The 14805-nt window shown below is 72.0% G+C and overlaps 3 protein-coding genes across 3 annotated transcripts; 1 reads left to right on the plus strand and 2 right to left on the minus strand.

The window, feature by feature from the left end:
* Positions 1-572: 572 nt before the first annotated feature.
* FSD1 (fibronectin type III and SPRY domain containing 1) lies at positions 573-5662 on the minus strand. The gene is made up of 13 exons (XM_075723701.1): positions 5651-5662; positions 4370-4465; positions 4127-4258; positions 3948-4049; positions 3408-3430; positions 3091-3212; positions 2394-2603; positions 2117-2215; positions 1817-1976; positions 1649-1728; positions 1184-1435; positions 801-889; positions 573-683 (listed from the first exon to the last, which is right to left on the minus strand). The coding sequence occupies exons 1-13, from the start codon at positions 5660-5662 to the stop codon at positions 573-575; spliced, it is 1488 nt and encodes a 495-aa protein (XP_075579816.1).
* Positions 5663-7266: 1604 nt separating this feature from the next.
* On the plus strand, positions 7267-9998 carry TMIGD2 (transmembrane and immunoglobulin domain containing 2). The gene is given in 7 exon segments (XM_075723875.1): positions 7267-7291; positions 7858-8078; positions 8080-8227; positions 8462-8485; positions 8590-8682; positions 9093-9180; positions 9914-9998. Coding segments are annotated over 7 exon segments (684 nt in total).
* Positions 9999-10054: 56 nt separating this feature from the next.
* On the minus strand, positions 10055-12889 carry SHD (Src homology 2 domain containing transforming protein D). Its single transcript, XM_075723810.1, has 6 exons — positions 12641-12889; positions 11865-11955; positions 11540-11752; positions 11118-11256; positions 10475-10594; positions 10055-10241 (listed from the first exon to the last, which is right to left on the minus strand). Exons 1-6 carry the CDS (start codon positions 12887-12889, stop codon positions 10055-10057), a joined length of 999 nt encoding a protein of 332 aa, XP_075579925.1.
* Between the last annotated feature and the right edge of the window lie 1916 nt (positions 12890-14805).

Genomic DNA, 14805 nt, shown 5'->3' on the forward strand with positions numbered 1-14805 from the left:
GTGCCAGGAACCAGCTGGGAGCGGTGCCCCCCGCCCCAATCCCCTCAGCCTGGGCCCCCCCGGGGCTGGGGTGGCACTGGGGAGAGGGGGTGCAGGGGGCACAGCCGGGGGGGGGGCAGCAATGGACCCCCCAACCCATCTGTTTGGGGGGCATCACCCCAGGTGCCATCCTGAATAAAGACACTGCCCCGCTCAGCCCCGTCCTGGCTCCTCGTGCTGTGGGGGTGGCACTGAGACCACCACCCCAAAAAAAAACCCCCCTTCCCCACCGCGGGCTGGTGCCAGCCGGCGCCCCGTGCCACGGCCGCGTCACACCTACATCCCAATTTATTCTTCAGGCCAGAAGCAGCTCTCGATGGTGAGGGGCAACGTGCCCAGCCCGGTGCCAGCGATGGGGGTGGGTGGCACGGATTGGGGGGGGGGGTGTTAGCTGGCAGGGCCGTGGGTGCTGGTGCACCCCAGCTCTGGGGGCTGGCACAGCCCTGCCAGCACAGCGTATGGGGGGGTTTGGGGAGGGGATAAGGGTACATTCAGTGCTCTTGCCTGGGGTGCCCGCGGAGCAGGGCATGGCTCTAGGGCAGGCTGGCGTTGGAGCTGCTGGCCGTGCTGTTGCGTTTCTGGAGGCATTTCACCGCGCTGGGCACCTGCAAGCCCGAGGAGACGTGGAAGCTGCCGCACCAGACCTGCGGGCACAGGAGCACGGCTGGGCTGGAGGGGAGGGCTGGCACAGGGATGGGGGGGGGGCCGAATTCCACCGCCAGCAGCCCCGGGGGAGCTGCCCAGCCCTGCCTGCCCCTTACCGTGAAGGCAGGCAGCACCGGCTGTGTGAACTTGGCCTTGAAGGTGTGGAGCAGCTGCTTGGTCCTGGCATTGTAGAAAGACAGGAACCCTGCAGGCACAGGGGTGGGGGGCGCAGGGAGGGGGGCACAGGTGGGCACAGAGCTTGCAGACCCCTGGCACAGCATCCGTGGTGGTGGCAATGCCCGTCGTGGTGGCAATGCCCATGGTAGTGGCAATGCCCGTCGTGGTGGCAATGCCTGTGGTGGTTGGTGGCAATGCCCGTCGTGGTGGCAATGCCTGTGGTGGTTGGTGGCAATGCCCATCGTGGTGGCAATGCCCATCGTGGTGGCGGTCCCTACGCCCACCCCAGCACCGCCCCATCCCCACCCCGTCCCGCACCCACCTTCGTGGAAGTTGCAGTAGACGCCGATGCAGTCGGGCACGGGCACGTCCAGCACCTTGGCCTTGTTGGCGTGCTTGGCGCTGAAGCTGACCTGCAGCCAGTTGTTGAGGTGGAGGCACCAGGAGGCCGAGGTCTTGCCCAGCTGATCGAATTTGCCCAGGCTGCGATACGCCACCCCCACGCCGAAAGCTTTGCTGTCCCGGTCGTACCGCACCTCCCAGTAGTGGTCATCGCCATCGATCAGCGTGTCACCTGCGGGCACAGGGCACGGCTCTGCCTGCTGCACCCACCGGGTGCCCCCTCCCGTCCCCAGCCCCGCCAGGCCCCTCGGGGTGCCCCGTGCCCACCCACATCCCCCCCCCCCCCACGCCCTCAGTCACCCTCTCCCCTCCACGCCTGTCCCCTCCTGCACCCCTGTGCCTGCAGGGTCCCCGCCAGCACCCGCTGGGTGCCCCCGGCTCTCACCCAGAACCGTGTAGGACTCGGCGGTGAAGCGATCTCTGCCCCCGCGCCCCGAGGGCATCCTCTTGGGCGACTGCACCGCCCTAGGACAGAGGGACGCAGCAGCGAGGGCTGGGTTGGCGGTACCCGGGGTGGGGGCAATGCTGGGGTGACAAGGGGGGGTGACATTACCTGGCAGGCGAGTTGGCAGGTGAGGCCGTCCTGCCCTTGCCGTCCTTCTCGCGTGCCTTGACGTCCTGCACCTTGCCACCCGTGGCGTCCCACTCCACGCTGAGGTCCTCCACCCGCAGGTTCTGGTGGCACGTGCTGGCGTCCAGCCGAAACATGAACGCTGGGGACAGCCGCTGTCAGCGCACCCCCCCCCCCCCCCCGCCTGGCGCCGGGGGGCGTGGGCCCCTGGCACGCTTGGGAAGGGGCAGCATGGGGTGGCACGGGGGGGTGGCGGGTGCCCTGCCGCCCGCCGGTACCCACCTCTCGTTTCCAAAGTGACTGGCTCGGAGAACTCGCCTGCCACAGCCTTGTTACATGCCCGTACCCGAAAATTCATGTACTTCATGTCAAACTTCAGCCCTGTGGGTACAGCAGGGTCACAAAGCGGGGCATGGGGTGGGGGCACCGCGACCCCCATGTCCCCTACAAAGCCTGGCACTGCCACCCAGCCCTCTGGGACAGCCCCAGGCCACTGCCACCCGCGGTGCCCACTCCCAGCCTGGCACATTTGGGGCCGGTTTTGCCCCCGTGCCCTCACCGGAGAGGGTGTACTCGGTGCCCTTGATGCCCTCGACCACCATCCAGGGCTGGTCCTCCTTGGCGCGGGGCGGCCCCTCGAAGTTGGTCCTGCGGTACTCCAGCACGTAGTGGTCGATCTTGCTGTCCTCGTCGGGCATCCTCCAGGCCAGCGTCACACAGTTATCGGCCACCAGCGACTCGGCCAGGTCGATCTCGGGGGTGCTGGGCACTGCCCGTGGGAGCAGCCATGCCAGTGTCCCCCCACCACCGCAGCGCTGCTGCCAGCCAGGGTGTCCCCCGCCCCCCTGGGCACCCCCCGGGGCACCCACAGGTCCCATCGGCTCAGCACCGCAGAGATCCCAGGCGTGGTGGCACCCATAGGACCCCTGGGCACAGCACCCTAGGGACCCCACGTGTGGCATCCCAGAGACCCCGGGCATGGCACCCGCCGCACCCCGAGGCACGGCATCCAAACCCCCTCATCCGTCCATCCCTGGCACCCTCTCAGCGCTCTGGACGGGGTACCACAGGGTGCCCCAGGCCCGGCACGCCCCAGCTCCTCACCCCATCCCCTGGCAGCCAGCAGACCCCTCAAGCCCTGCACCCCGACCCTTGCCAGGCTGGCACAGCCCGCTGTGCCCCCTCGCACCGGGAGAAACCCACCCGCCACGCCCCGTGTCCCCGTATCGCCGGCACCCGCTGCCTGCGGGCGATACCTGGCAGGAAGGCGAGGGCCTGGAGCAGGCGGCGTTCCTGGGCGAAATCCACCATCAGGTGGCTCATGTTGTCGCTCACCTTGGCCTTCAGCGAGAGGCGGAAGGCGGGTGCCATCGTCACGCTGCACGGGGGACACGGGGACGAGGGTCAGAGGGGCCGGGAGCCAGGCACCCACCCAGCCCTGACTGCTCACCCCCTGCCCTGCGTGGCTGCGGGGAGACGGGGAGGGTGGGCAGAGCCAGCCCAGCACCCACGGGGCCACCCGCCGCGGGGCCCTGGCCGGGAGGAGGGACTGGGGGGCACGGGGGTGCCGTACCTATCCTTGATCTGTTTGGCAGCCTTGCGAGCGCAGAGGAAAAGAGGAGGAAAAAAAAAAGCAGGTGAGACAGCAGTGCCAGGAGCCAGCGCGGTACAGCGTGCCCGGACCCCCGCTCCAGCGCCAGCGTGGCAGAGCGCGCCCACGTCCCCGCCGCGGTACCCCAGCAGCTCAGCACCCCCGCCGCGGTACCCCCAGCATCCCCGCATCCCCGCCACAGCATCCCCATGGCACAGCGCCCCGTGCGCCCGCCGGTGCCCCCGCCATGGTGTCCCTTTGTCTCAGGAGAAAGGGGACACGGGGCAGCTCCGGGCAGGTGGGGGATCGCCCCCGGGGGTCTCCATGCTCCCTCCCAGCCCCGCAGCGGGCACAGCCAGCCCAGCGTCGCCCCAGTGCCCAGCGCAGAAAGGAAGGAGGGTGCCTGCCCGGGGTGAGCGCAGCCCCAGGGTGGCATCGGCCAGCCGGCGAGGGGGGGCCAGGACACCCCCAGCGCGGGGGGCGGCCGGAGGGGGACATCCCCCCGCGCCGGCGGGGACGCACCTGGGGAAAGTCGTGGTGGTTGGCCATCCCCAGGGCCTGGTTGGCCGCCTCCAGCAGCTCCTCCGAGCTCTCCAGGGCCTTGGCGCACGCCGCCAGCTGGGCCTGGCGTGGGGAAGGGAGAGGGGCAGCGGTGGGTGAGGGTGCCGGGGGCGGGGGGTGCGGGCGGGGCGGGCGCTGACCTGCAGCTCGTAGGTGCGGCTGGCGCGGTCCTGCTTGATCTTCATCAGCATCTCGTCCTTCAGCTCGTCCAGCAGCGTGTACAGCGACTGGAACTCGCCCTCCAGGTCCTCCTGCGCCCGCGACGAGTTGGCCTGCTCACAACGCCCGGGGCGTCAGCGGGGTGCCCACCCAGGTGGGCGCGGGACCCCGGTGTGCCGGGGCGGGGAGAGGGGTCCCCGGGGACAGGGCGGGCTCCCCGGTACCTCCACATTCTGCATCATCTGCTTGAGGGAGTAGATGAAGTTCTGGATCTCCTCATTCTTCACGGCCAGGGTGGTGATGATCTTCCGCAGAGCCTCCTGCCCGGCCCCCCCCCCCCCGCCCGCGGTCAGCGCCCCCGGCCCCCCCTGCCCGCGGCCCCCCGGCCCCTCGTCCCCCCTCCCCAGGCGTGCCAGGCGCCGTGGGGAGCCAGCGGCCGGGGCTCTGCCGGCATGGCGGGAGCGGGATGACTTGGCAAGTGTGCGTGTGAGAGCAGGGCAAGAGCAGCCGGGGGGGGACACCCTGGCACCCCTCCTGCTGTCCTCCCTCCTGCACCCCTCCCTCCCTCCTGCACCCCTCCCTCCCTCCCACACCCCTCCCTCCGTTCTGCACCCCTCCTGCACCCCTCCCTCCCTCCCACACCCCTCCCTCCGTCCTGCACCCCTCCTGCACCCCTCCGTCCTGCACCCCTCCTGCACCCCTCCCTCCCTCCCACACCCCTCCTGCACCCCTCCTGCACCCCTCCCTCCCTCCCACACCCCTCCTGCACCCCTCCCTCCCTCCTGCACCCCTCCTGCACCCCTCCCTCCCTCCTGCACCCCTCCTGCACCCCTCCCTCCCTTCCACACCCCTCCTGCACCCCTCCCTCCCTCCTGCACCCCTCCTGCACCCCTCCCTCCCTTCCACACCCCTCCCTCCCTCCGTCCTGCACCCCTCCTGCACCCCTCCCTCCCTCCCACACCCCTCCTGCACCCCTCCCTCCCTCCTGCACCCCTCCTGCACCCCTCCCTCCCTCCGTCCTGCACCCCTCCTGCACCCCTCCGTCCTGCACCCCTCCTGCACCCCTCCCTCCCTCCCGCACCCCTCCCTCCCTCCTTTGCCATCCTTAAGGCCTGCATCCCTCCTTCCTCCACACCTCCATCCCTTCCTGCTGCAGACCTTCATCCCCTCCATCCCCTCTTCTTCCCTCGCTGCTTCTCCCTCCTTCCTCCCTCCCTCCATCCCCGCTCCCTCCATCTCTCTCCCCCCATCCCTCCCTCCATCCCTCCTTCATCCCCGCTCCCTCCATCTCTCTCCCCCCATCCCTCCCTCCATCCCTCCTTCATCCCCGCTCCCTCCATCTCTCTCCCCCATCCCTCCCCCCATCCCTCCTTCCTCCCTCTCTCCCTCCATCCCCTCTCCCCCATCTCCCCCCTCCATCTCTCCCCCATCCCCTCCCCCTCCATCCCCCCCGTCTCCCTTTCCCCCCGCTCCTCCCCCGCTCCCCCCCTCGCCCCCGGCCCCACCTGGTCGCCCATACCGGGCCGGCCCCGCCGCTCGGCCCCGCCGCCACCAACAAAGGGGGAGCGGCGCCCCCGCCCCGCCCCCACCCGCCGCGGGGCACGACGGGGAGCGTAGTCCTCCCGCCCGGCAGGGGGCGCCGCCCCGCGGCATGCTGGGAGTTGTGGTCCGGGGCGCGCTGGGACCCCCCCGGGCACGGGGGGGCTGAGAGCCCCCGCGAACGTGCCCCCCCCCCCCCCGAGGGAGACCCCCTGACACCCTCCCAAACCGGCACCCCGGGCAGGGGGCGGGCCGGGACCCCCCGGGCAGCGGCACCCCCGTCCCCAGCACGGGGCACAGCAGGCGCGGGGGTACCGGGGGGCTCCGCCACGCTGGGCCGCGGGGGTCCTGCACTACGGGACCCCCCCAGCTCTCCCCGTGAGGCCGTGCTGGGCCCCGCCCGCCCTAGGGCCCGGACGCGTCCCCCCCCGGGGGTCCCCCACACAGGGGCCAGGCTGGGGTCACCCCAGGCCCCCTCGCCCAGGGCTGGGGCCCGAGGGGGTGCCGGCCCCTGCCCCTGCTCCGGGTGGTGCCCCCATCCCATCCCATCCCTGTGCCCTACCCCATCCCATCCCCGTCCCATCCCCATCCCATCCCATCCCTGTGCCCTACCCCATCCCATCCCCGTCCCATCCCCATCCCATCCCATCCCTGTGCCCTACCCCATCCCATCCCCATCCCATCCCCATCCCATCCCATCCCTGTGCCCTACCCCATCCCATCCCCGTCCCATCCCCATCCCATCCCATCCCTGTGCCCTACCCCATCCCATCCCCATCCCATCCCCATCCCTGTGCCCTACCCCATCCCATCCCCGTCCCATCCCCATCCCATCCCATCCCTGTGCCCTACCCCATCCCATCCCCATCCCATCCCATCCCTGTGCCCTACCCCATCCCATCCCCGTCCCATCCCCATCCCATCCCATCCCTGTGCCCTACCCCATCCCATCCCCATCCCATCCCCATCCCATCCCATCCCTGTGCCCTACCCCATCCCATCCCCGTCCCATCCCCGTCCCATCCCTGTGCCCTACCCCATCCCATCCCCGTCCCATCCCCATCCCCATCCCATCCCCACCCCATCCCCCTCCCACCCCGTCCCATCGCCATCCCATCCCCGTCCCATCGCCATCCCATCCCCGTCCCATCCCTGTGCCCTACCCCGTCCCATCCCCATCCCATCCCCATCCCATCCCTGTGCCCTACCCCGTCCCATCCCCATCGCCATCCCATCCCCGTCCCATCCCTGTGCCCTACCCCATCCCATCCCCGTCCCATCCCCATCCCCACCCCATCCCCATCCCTGTCCCTCTGCCCTACCCCATCCCATCCCACCCCATCCCCATCCCATCCCATCCCCGTCCCATCCCCGTCCCGCTCCCTGTCCCGGTGCCACCCCCGTCCCGCTCCCCGTCCCGGTGCCGTCCCCGTCCCACGCCCCCGGGCTGTGCAGCGCGGCGCAGGAAGCCGTGGCGTCACAGCGAGGGTGGGTGACAAGGGGTCAGGAGGCTTCGGAGGCAGCGGCGCTTTGGGAGCGAGGCCGGCATCACCCGGAGCGGGGTGGCTGGGCTGCCGCAGGGATGTGGGGGCTCGGGATCCTCATCCTTGGCAGTGAGTGGGGGGACAGGGCTGGCTGGGGGGACAGAGGGGACAGTGCCTGGGTCCCTATGGCCAGGCTGTGGGGTTGGGGACAGGCCATTTTGGGGGGCACGGGGCTCAGGCTGGCCCCTGCGTGATGGCCAGGGCGGGGGGGGCTGCTGGGGATGGCTGTCCTGAGGGGGGACCGAGAGGGGTTGGGGACACAGAGGGAGGGACAGACATGGGGACAGGATGGGGATGGGTGGGTGGACAGAGGTGGGTGACATGGCTGTGCTGGGGGGACGGGGCGGAGGCAGCGGGGATGGATGGGGACACGGGGAGGGGACAGGATGGGGTCAGTGTGTGTAGGACAGGAAGGGGACAGAGGTTGGGGGGGGCAGGATGGGGACAGAGGTTGGGGGGGGCAGGATGGGGACAGGGACGTGCAGAGCGGCGCATCGCCGGAGGCAGCGGTGAGGGAGGACGTGCAGGCCGCAAATGCGGCTCGTGGTCCCTGGGGTGCCCCAGTCCCCTCAGCCCCATGGGTGGCCCTGGGGACCGCCGGGGCGGCGGGTGGCAGCCCGCGACCCCGATGCTGTTCCCGGCAGCGGGTGCCCTGCAGGTGAGCCAGGATCCGAGCGAGGCATGGGTGACGGTGGGCGGCAGCGTGGCCCTGGGCTGCCAGGTGCTGACGGCCGGGCCCTGGGACCTGCTGCGGCTCGAGTGGGTGAAGGACACGGAGCGCAAGGTGCTGTGTGCCACCCGCCTGCACCCCGCCGCCCTCGCTCCCCCGAATTCCTGCACCCCCCGCTTCCCACCTGGCCTGGCACCCCCCCTGTGCCACCCTCAGCCTCCAGCACGCGCAGGGGGACGACGCTGGGCACTACGTCTGTCGGGTCACCCTCGAGATCCCCCGCCACGACACGGCCACCGGCAACGGCACCCTGCTCAGCGTCAGCACAGGTACCAGGGGCCCTCGCTCTGCCCCTTCTCCCCAGGGGCCTTCGGGGGGCCCGGGGAGGTGGCATCGCCGTGGGGCTTGATGGGGTCCACGGAGGGAGATGCCCAGAGGATTCGGGGTGGCCACAGTGCAGGAGGGACAGGGACAGGGACAGGGATGGGGATGGGGACGGGGACGGGGACGGGGGTGGGGACAGGGGTGTCAACACCCTGACTCTGCTTTCCCCTTGCCGGCAGCAAGTGACGGCGGCCATCAGGCGGGTAAGTGTGTTCCTGCTGTCCCCCACCGTCCCCTCCGTCCCGGTGCCCCTGTGCCCGGGTGCCAGCAGTGCCAAGGGGGTGGCCCCAGCTGCATGTGCTTGCAGGGCTGGTGTGGGGGCTCGTGGGGGCCCTGGGGGGCACGGCCCTCCTCCTGGGGCTGGCCTTCCTCGGCCACTGGTGCTGGCGCAGGAACTCAGGTAACCCCGTCCCCAAATACCCCCTCCCCCAATACCCTGTCCCCAAATACCCCCTCCCCCTTTGCCCTGTGCCTCTCTGCCCTGGGCCCATCCTACCCCATGCCCAAACACCCCCACGCCCCTCTCCTCCCCCCCCAAATACCCCCCTGCCCACCTACCCTTGTACCCTGCCCCGTGCCCAAATACCCCCATGCCCACCTGCCCCACCTACCCCTGTGCCCAAATACCCCTGTGCCCGTACCCCCCGCGCCCGCTGCACCACGCCCACTCACCGGGGCTCACCCAGGGCACCTCCCGGGTCTGGGGGCACCCAGCGGGTGCCCCGGCTGTGCCCGCCACCGGCCGTGTCTCAGGGGACAGGGCTGGCCGCGCCCGGCCCTGCGCCTCTCCAGCCCCCCGCTGCCCCCCAGACACAGGCATCTACATGAACGTGCTGCCCGCCTCGGCGCAGCCCCCCCCGGAAGCTGTGGCCCCCACCCTGGTGATGGAGAGCAGAGCGTACCCGGGGGGGTGCGGCAGCCTTGGGACCCCCCCGCCGCCCCCCGCCCTGAGAGGATCCGCGCCCCGGGGTGCTGCCGACGCCCGGCTGGGGGGGCACCCCCCCAGCTCTGCCTTTCTGCAGAAAAAGCCCCCAAAAAGCTGTTTTGCAGCATCCTGCCACCCCGCTCGCTGTCTTCTGTGCGGCGCCCGCAGCACCCACCCCACGGCATCCGGTGCCCCCCGGCGCACCCAGCCCGGCCCGCTGCGTGTGGGCAGCTCGTGCCCAGCCTGCCGGGGGGGCCGCCGCCTGGCCGGGGGCAGCAGGCTCCCCGGCCCCCCCGTCTGAGGGAAGCGGCTCTGCGGTCCTGCGGCCTTGTTTCCTGGCACGCGAGGGCTGCGCCGACGGCGCAGGAAGCACCAGCTCCCCCCGGCACGGACCCCCCCGGGGGGCCAGTGCCATCATCCTCCCCCCGCTGCAGGGCTGCGCTTCCGTGCAGTTGGCATCGGGCGACCCCAAGCAGCGTCACCTCCGCGCTTTGCCCCCAAGGCCGGGTCCTGTGGCGGAGCGGGGGGGGCCACATCCGGACCCCCCCTTGCCCAGACCCCCCCTTGCCGGACCTCCGGGCTCCTGGGGGGTGGTGGGAGCAGGCGCCAGGGCAGGAGCCCAGCTGGCGGGACCAGGACAGAGCGGTGGCAGTGCCACCACGCCGTCCTGCCTGGGGGTGTCCCGCTGTCCCCCGAGGCGCTGCAGGGGTGAGCCCGAGAGGGACCCGAGCGTCGCCATGCCTCCACGCCGCAGAGCACACAGCGGGCACGGGCTGCGCATTGGCTTTTAATGGGGGTGCTTCGCTGCGGGACCGGGGAGGGCTGGGGGTCTCCGGTGGCGCTGGGCTCACAGGGGCTGCACGGCCACGGGGTAGAGCAGGGAGAGGTGGCGGGCACCACGGACGGGCAGCGCCCGTGCCGTGTAGTGCCGCACGGCCTCGGGCACCGAGGCGAAGGCGGCCCCGGCGCGGCCGAGCACAAAGTGCTGCTCCCGTGTCCGCGTGAGCTTCACGTGCACGAAGCCATGGCTGCTCCTGCGGGCGGGGAGGGGAAACTGAGGCAGGCGGCACACGGCCCGGCCAACCTTGCACACGCAGGCGCACATCGGCGTGGATCACGGGGGGGACATGCAAACATGCGCCGGCACGTGGATGCAAGCACCGTGCTCGCAGCCTAGCCCCTCCGCCCGAGCACCCCCCCGTGACCTCCCCTGGCCTGGGTGGTCCCCGGGGCCATCCCCGCCCCTCCCCACCGGCCCCGCGCTCACCTGAGCGAGAGCGAGTAGTCGTCGGGGCTGGTCTCGCAGTCCCGCACCAGGAAGCTGCCCTCGCGGCACAGCGCCAGCAGCGTCTCGGCGCCTGCCCGCCCGATGGGGCCGTGGTACCACCTGCGCAGCGGCGTGCGTCACCCCAGCGCCTGGCAAGTGGCACCCCACCGCACAGCGCGGGGGCCCCAGGACCCATCTGCGCTGTGGGGCACCCTCCATGCCGTGGGTCCCTGTCCCCACCGCTTGGACCCATCAGCAACGCGGGGCACCCTCTGCAGCACGAGGACCCATCCACCCCACAGGGACCTGTCCGCGCCGTGGGGCACCTTCTACATCATGGGGATCGACTATGGCGTGGGGCACCCATCCATGGGCACCCTCCGTGCTAAAGGGACCCATCCGTGCCATGGGGCACCCAACACCGTGGGGACCCGTCCATGTCATTGGGCACCCTCCACGCCATGGGGACCCGTCCATGCCATGGAGCACCCTCCACGCCATGGGGACCCGTCCATGCCATGGAGCACCCTCCACGCCATGGGGACCCATCTCGGGGGGACCTTCCACCCCAGAGGGCTGCCTCCATGCCACGCTGTGTGAGCGGGACGTTGATGCCACCCCATGGAGGACCCCCCAGACTCACGCCTGCTTCTCCAGGGGCAGCGAGGTGTCCACGTGCCTGGGGCTGGGGGGGCAGCCCGGCCTGGCGCCTGCGGGGGGCCGGGGGGGCCGCGGCAGCTGCCGGGACAGGCTGGGGGAGCGCTCGGGGCTCTCAAACTGCACTGTGGGGGCAAAAGGGGGGGTGTCACCCTGCTGCGGGGTCCCAGCAGCCCTGCCTGCTGCTGGGGGGCACCTCTCAGTGCCTGCGCACAAAGGAACGTCCCGGGTGCCCCCACCACGGCTCTGCCTTGCCACGGCGTCCCGCTGCCCCCCCCGCGGTGGGACCCATGGGTGCTGGGGGACGCCGGGCGGGGGGGGGGGGGACAGGAGCGGTACCCGTGGGTGCTGAGGGACGTGGGGCTGGGGGACCCCAGGGTGGCACCCAGCGCCCTGGGATGCCGTCACCTGCGAACGCCCGCGAGATGTGATCCTTCTTCCACTCCCAGGGCTGGTCGTACTCATCGGCCGGGCGCTCGTCGTCGCGGGGCAGGCGGCTCTCCCGGATGGTGGGCACCCCCGGGCCCTCCCCTGCTGTCTCCCACTCCTCGTAGGGGGTGTCGTAGAGCTGGGGTCCCCGCCGGGGCCTCGCCTGCCGGCCCTCGCCCTGCCGCAGGCACCCTGGGGACATGCAGGGCTGGGAGACTCGGCGGGCACGGGACGGGTGGGAGGCACCCCGGCCGCGGGACCCCCGCAGGGACGGGTGCTGGGGGGTGCCCAGGGTGTCACCCACCTGTGGCCTCGCCGGGCTCCTCACAGCCACCCTCGGCTGCCGAGTCCTGCTCCCCCTCGAAGGGCTCTGAGTACTCGCTCTCACCGGGGCCCTGCGGGTGGGTGCCCTGGGTGGGACGGGACCCCATTGCCCCCCCCAGGTCCCCAGTCCCTGGGTCCCGTCCCCGGGACCCCGCAGGCTCCCCCAGGCCCCTGATGGGGGTGTCCCCAGCCCCTTCCTCGCACGCTTCCACCGGGTCCCTTTGTCCCCTGACCCCTTTCCCCTTCCCCCTCTCCCAGCGACCCTGCCACCCCCAGCCCCCTCCCCAATTCCTTCTCCCAGTGACCCCAGCTCCTCCCCCGGGTGCCCCACTGCCCCCCCTCGACCCCCTGGCTCTCCCCGGTTCCCCGTCCCCAGCCCCCTGCGGTGCCCCCGGTCCTTCTCCCCAGCCCCTCTCGGTCCCCACCCCCCGCTCCCCTTCTTCCCCCCCATCCCCTCTGTGCCCCCCGGTCCCCCGGTCCTTGCTCCTCGGCCCCCCCCGCTCTCTCCCGGCTGCCCCACTCGCACCTCTCAGCCCCCCCCCCCCCGCCCCCGGTGCCCCCGGGTCCCGCTCCCCGGTGCTCCCGGTGCCCCCCGGTGCTGCCGTGCCCCCCGGCCCCGCTCCCCGGTGCCCCCCGGTTCCCCTCCCCAGCCCCCCGCGCTGCCCCACGCACCCCCCGCTCCCTTCGCCGCCCCCCCCGGTGCCGGCGCTTCCACCGGGTGCTGCCCCGCTGCCCCCCGCAGCCCCCCGCTCCTACCTGCTCCAGCCGGCGGGGGCCGCCCCCCGGCCCCGCGCCCCCCACCCGCACCAGCCGGTGCCGAGGGGACGCAGCGGGGCCGCGGAGGGCAGCGCCGGGGGGAGCGGCGGGGGGGGCCCCGCTGCCGGGGCCGGGGCCAGGGCCGGGGCCGGGGGGGCGGCGCTCGCCGCCGCTGTAGTCGGGCTGGGGCGGGCGGGGGGGGGAGCGCCGGGCCCCCCGGCCCAGGTACTCCCGGAGCCACTTGGCCATGGCGGGGCCGCCCGGCACCGGGACCGCGGGCGCGCCGGGACCCCCCCGCCGCCGCCGCCGCCGGGAGCCGCTTTGTGTCGCCGCCGCGCGCGGCGCGGACCGGAGCCCCCGGCCCCCCCCGCCCCGCGCCCGCCCCGCCGGGGGGGCACCGGCACGGGGGGGGCGCGACCCGCGGGGGGCGGCGGGACCCCGCGGGGACAACGGGGGGGGCGCGCCGGGGGGGGGGAAGGAGGATCGGGACCCCCGGGGGACACCGGGACGCTCCCCGCTCCGTGAGACAGCGGCAGGAGGGAGGGGGACACCGGGGGGGCGGCAGGCCGGCTACGGGACCCCCCCCGCCCTGGGCTGCCGGGGCTGGGGGGGAGCCGAGCCCGGGGCCTTCGGGGGTCTGGGGGGAGGACGGAGCCCCCCCCCCCCGCGGGATCACCCACGCCCCCGGGGAGCTCGTCACGGGCAGGGGGCCCCGCCTCCCCCGCTGCCCCGGGGTTTTTGGGGGCTCGGGGACCACGGGGGGGGCAGGAGGGCTGGGGAGCCCCCCGCCATGGCTCCTTGCATTGTCTCTTCCCAGAACAAAGGTCCCTCTCCCGGGATCCTGGCCTGGAGCCGGGGGGGCAGGGGGGCAGATGTGCGGGAGCAGGACACAGCTGGGGGCTCTGCGTGGCCAGGGACCCCCCCCAGCTTTGCCGGCCCCACAGAGCAGCTCCTGACCCCTTCCACCACAAACCCCAGCGCTGAGCCCCATCTCCAGCATTAATATTTGCAGGGGCTAATTACAATGCATGTGCGACGAATGCTAATTGGGATGGGGGGAGCAGCCTTTTCTTCCTGGCCCCCAAAAATGCCCCACGAGCCCCTGGCCCTGCAGCCCATGCCAGAGAGCCACTTGTCAGGCTGTGAGAGCGGGTTAATTAGCGAGAAGCTGCTCGTCAATTAGAAGCAGGTGCCTTGATAAGGAGGAAGCCAAAAGGTGTAGGTGAGGGAGGGGTCCAGGCTGGGTCCTGGTTGGGGCAGCTCCTCCGGTGGGTGCCTGGACCCGGCTCATCAGGGTGGGGGTCCCTGGGGCTGCCCCTGCCAGACCCACATGAGCAGGACCTGCTGCCTGTGTACAAGCTGCTGCTCTGGAAAATGAAGAGGCAACTGGCTTTGACACATCCGATTTATTACCAGGTGGTGGCTGCCGGTGAGCTGAGCAAACCCGGTTGCTCTCCAGCCAGCGGGGAGGGGTTTGTCACCAAGCTGGGGGGTGCAGAACGCTTGGGTGGGAGGGGAAGGAGGCCGGAGGCAGCCCCATCCCCGCAGCGTGGGGCTAGGCGAGACCCTCCCCGCGTCGGTGCTGCAGAGCGTGCCACCTCTAACAGCAAAACAATGGGGGACTCAGGCTCGCCCCACAAAGGTGGGGTCTGAGCCCCATGGGGGGGTCAGGAGACCCCCAGGGCCAGGGAAGCGGTAGTGGTGGTTCCTCCAGCGGCAAAAGAGGGGTGCTGAGCTCCTGCCTTTCCCCTGCTCCCTGCAGGGACACAAGGCAGGAGGAAAGACAGGCCCTGAGGTCCCTTTATTGCTGAGGGAGGGTCAGCGAGTCATGTACCCAGACGTGACCAGCGTGGGGGTGAGGGCAGTGGGCACCACCAGAACGGAGAAACAACACGGTCCCGGCTGGCCCTGGCACTTCTGAACATGTCATGGGTGCAGGGCTGGGACGCATCGTGCTCCAGGGCTGGCTGGAAGCTGGGTTTGGGCACAGCCAGCCTGGGATGGCATCAGGGCTTTCCACGCCAGCTGCAAGGCAGCAGTGGCACCCTCCTCCAAGGAAGCTGTCTTCTCGACCGGCTCATCCGGGTTTGGTCTGCTGGTGGCGTTAGCCAGGGAGGGCGGCTGGGGCCTCGTCCCCACTGGAGGACGGATGCGCGCCCCGGGCT

Source organism: Pelecanus crispus, chromosome 20 (genome assembly GCF_030463565.1).
Source record: "Pelecanus crispus isolate bPelCri1 chromosome 20, bPelCri1.pri, whole genome shotgun sequence".
NCBI lineage: Eukaryota > Metazoa > Chordata > Aves > Pelecaniformes > Pelecanidae > Pelecanus > Pelecanus crispus.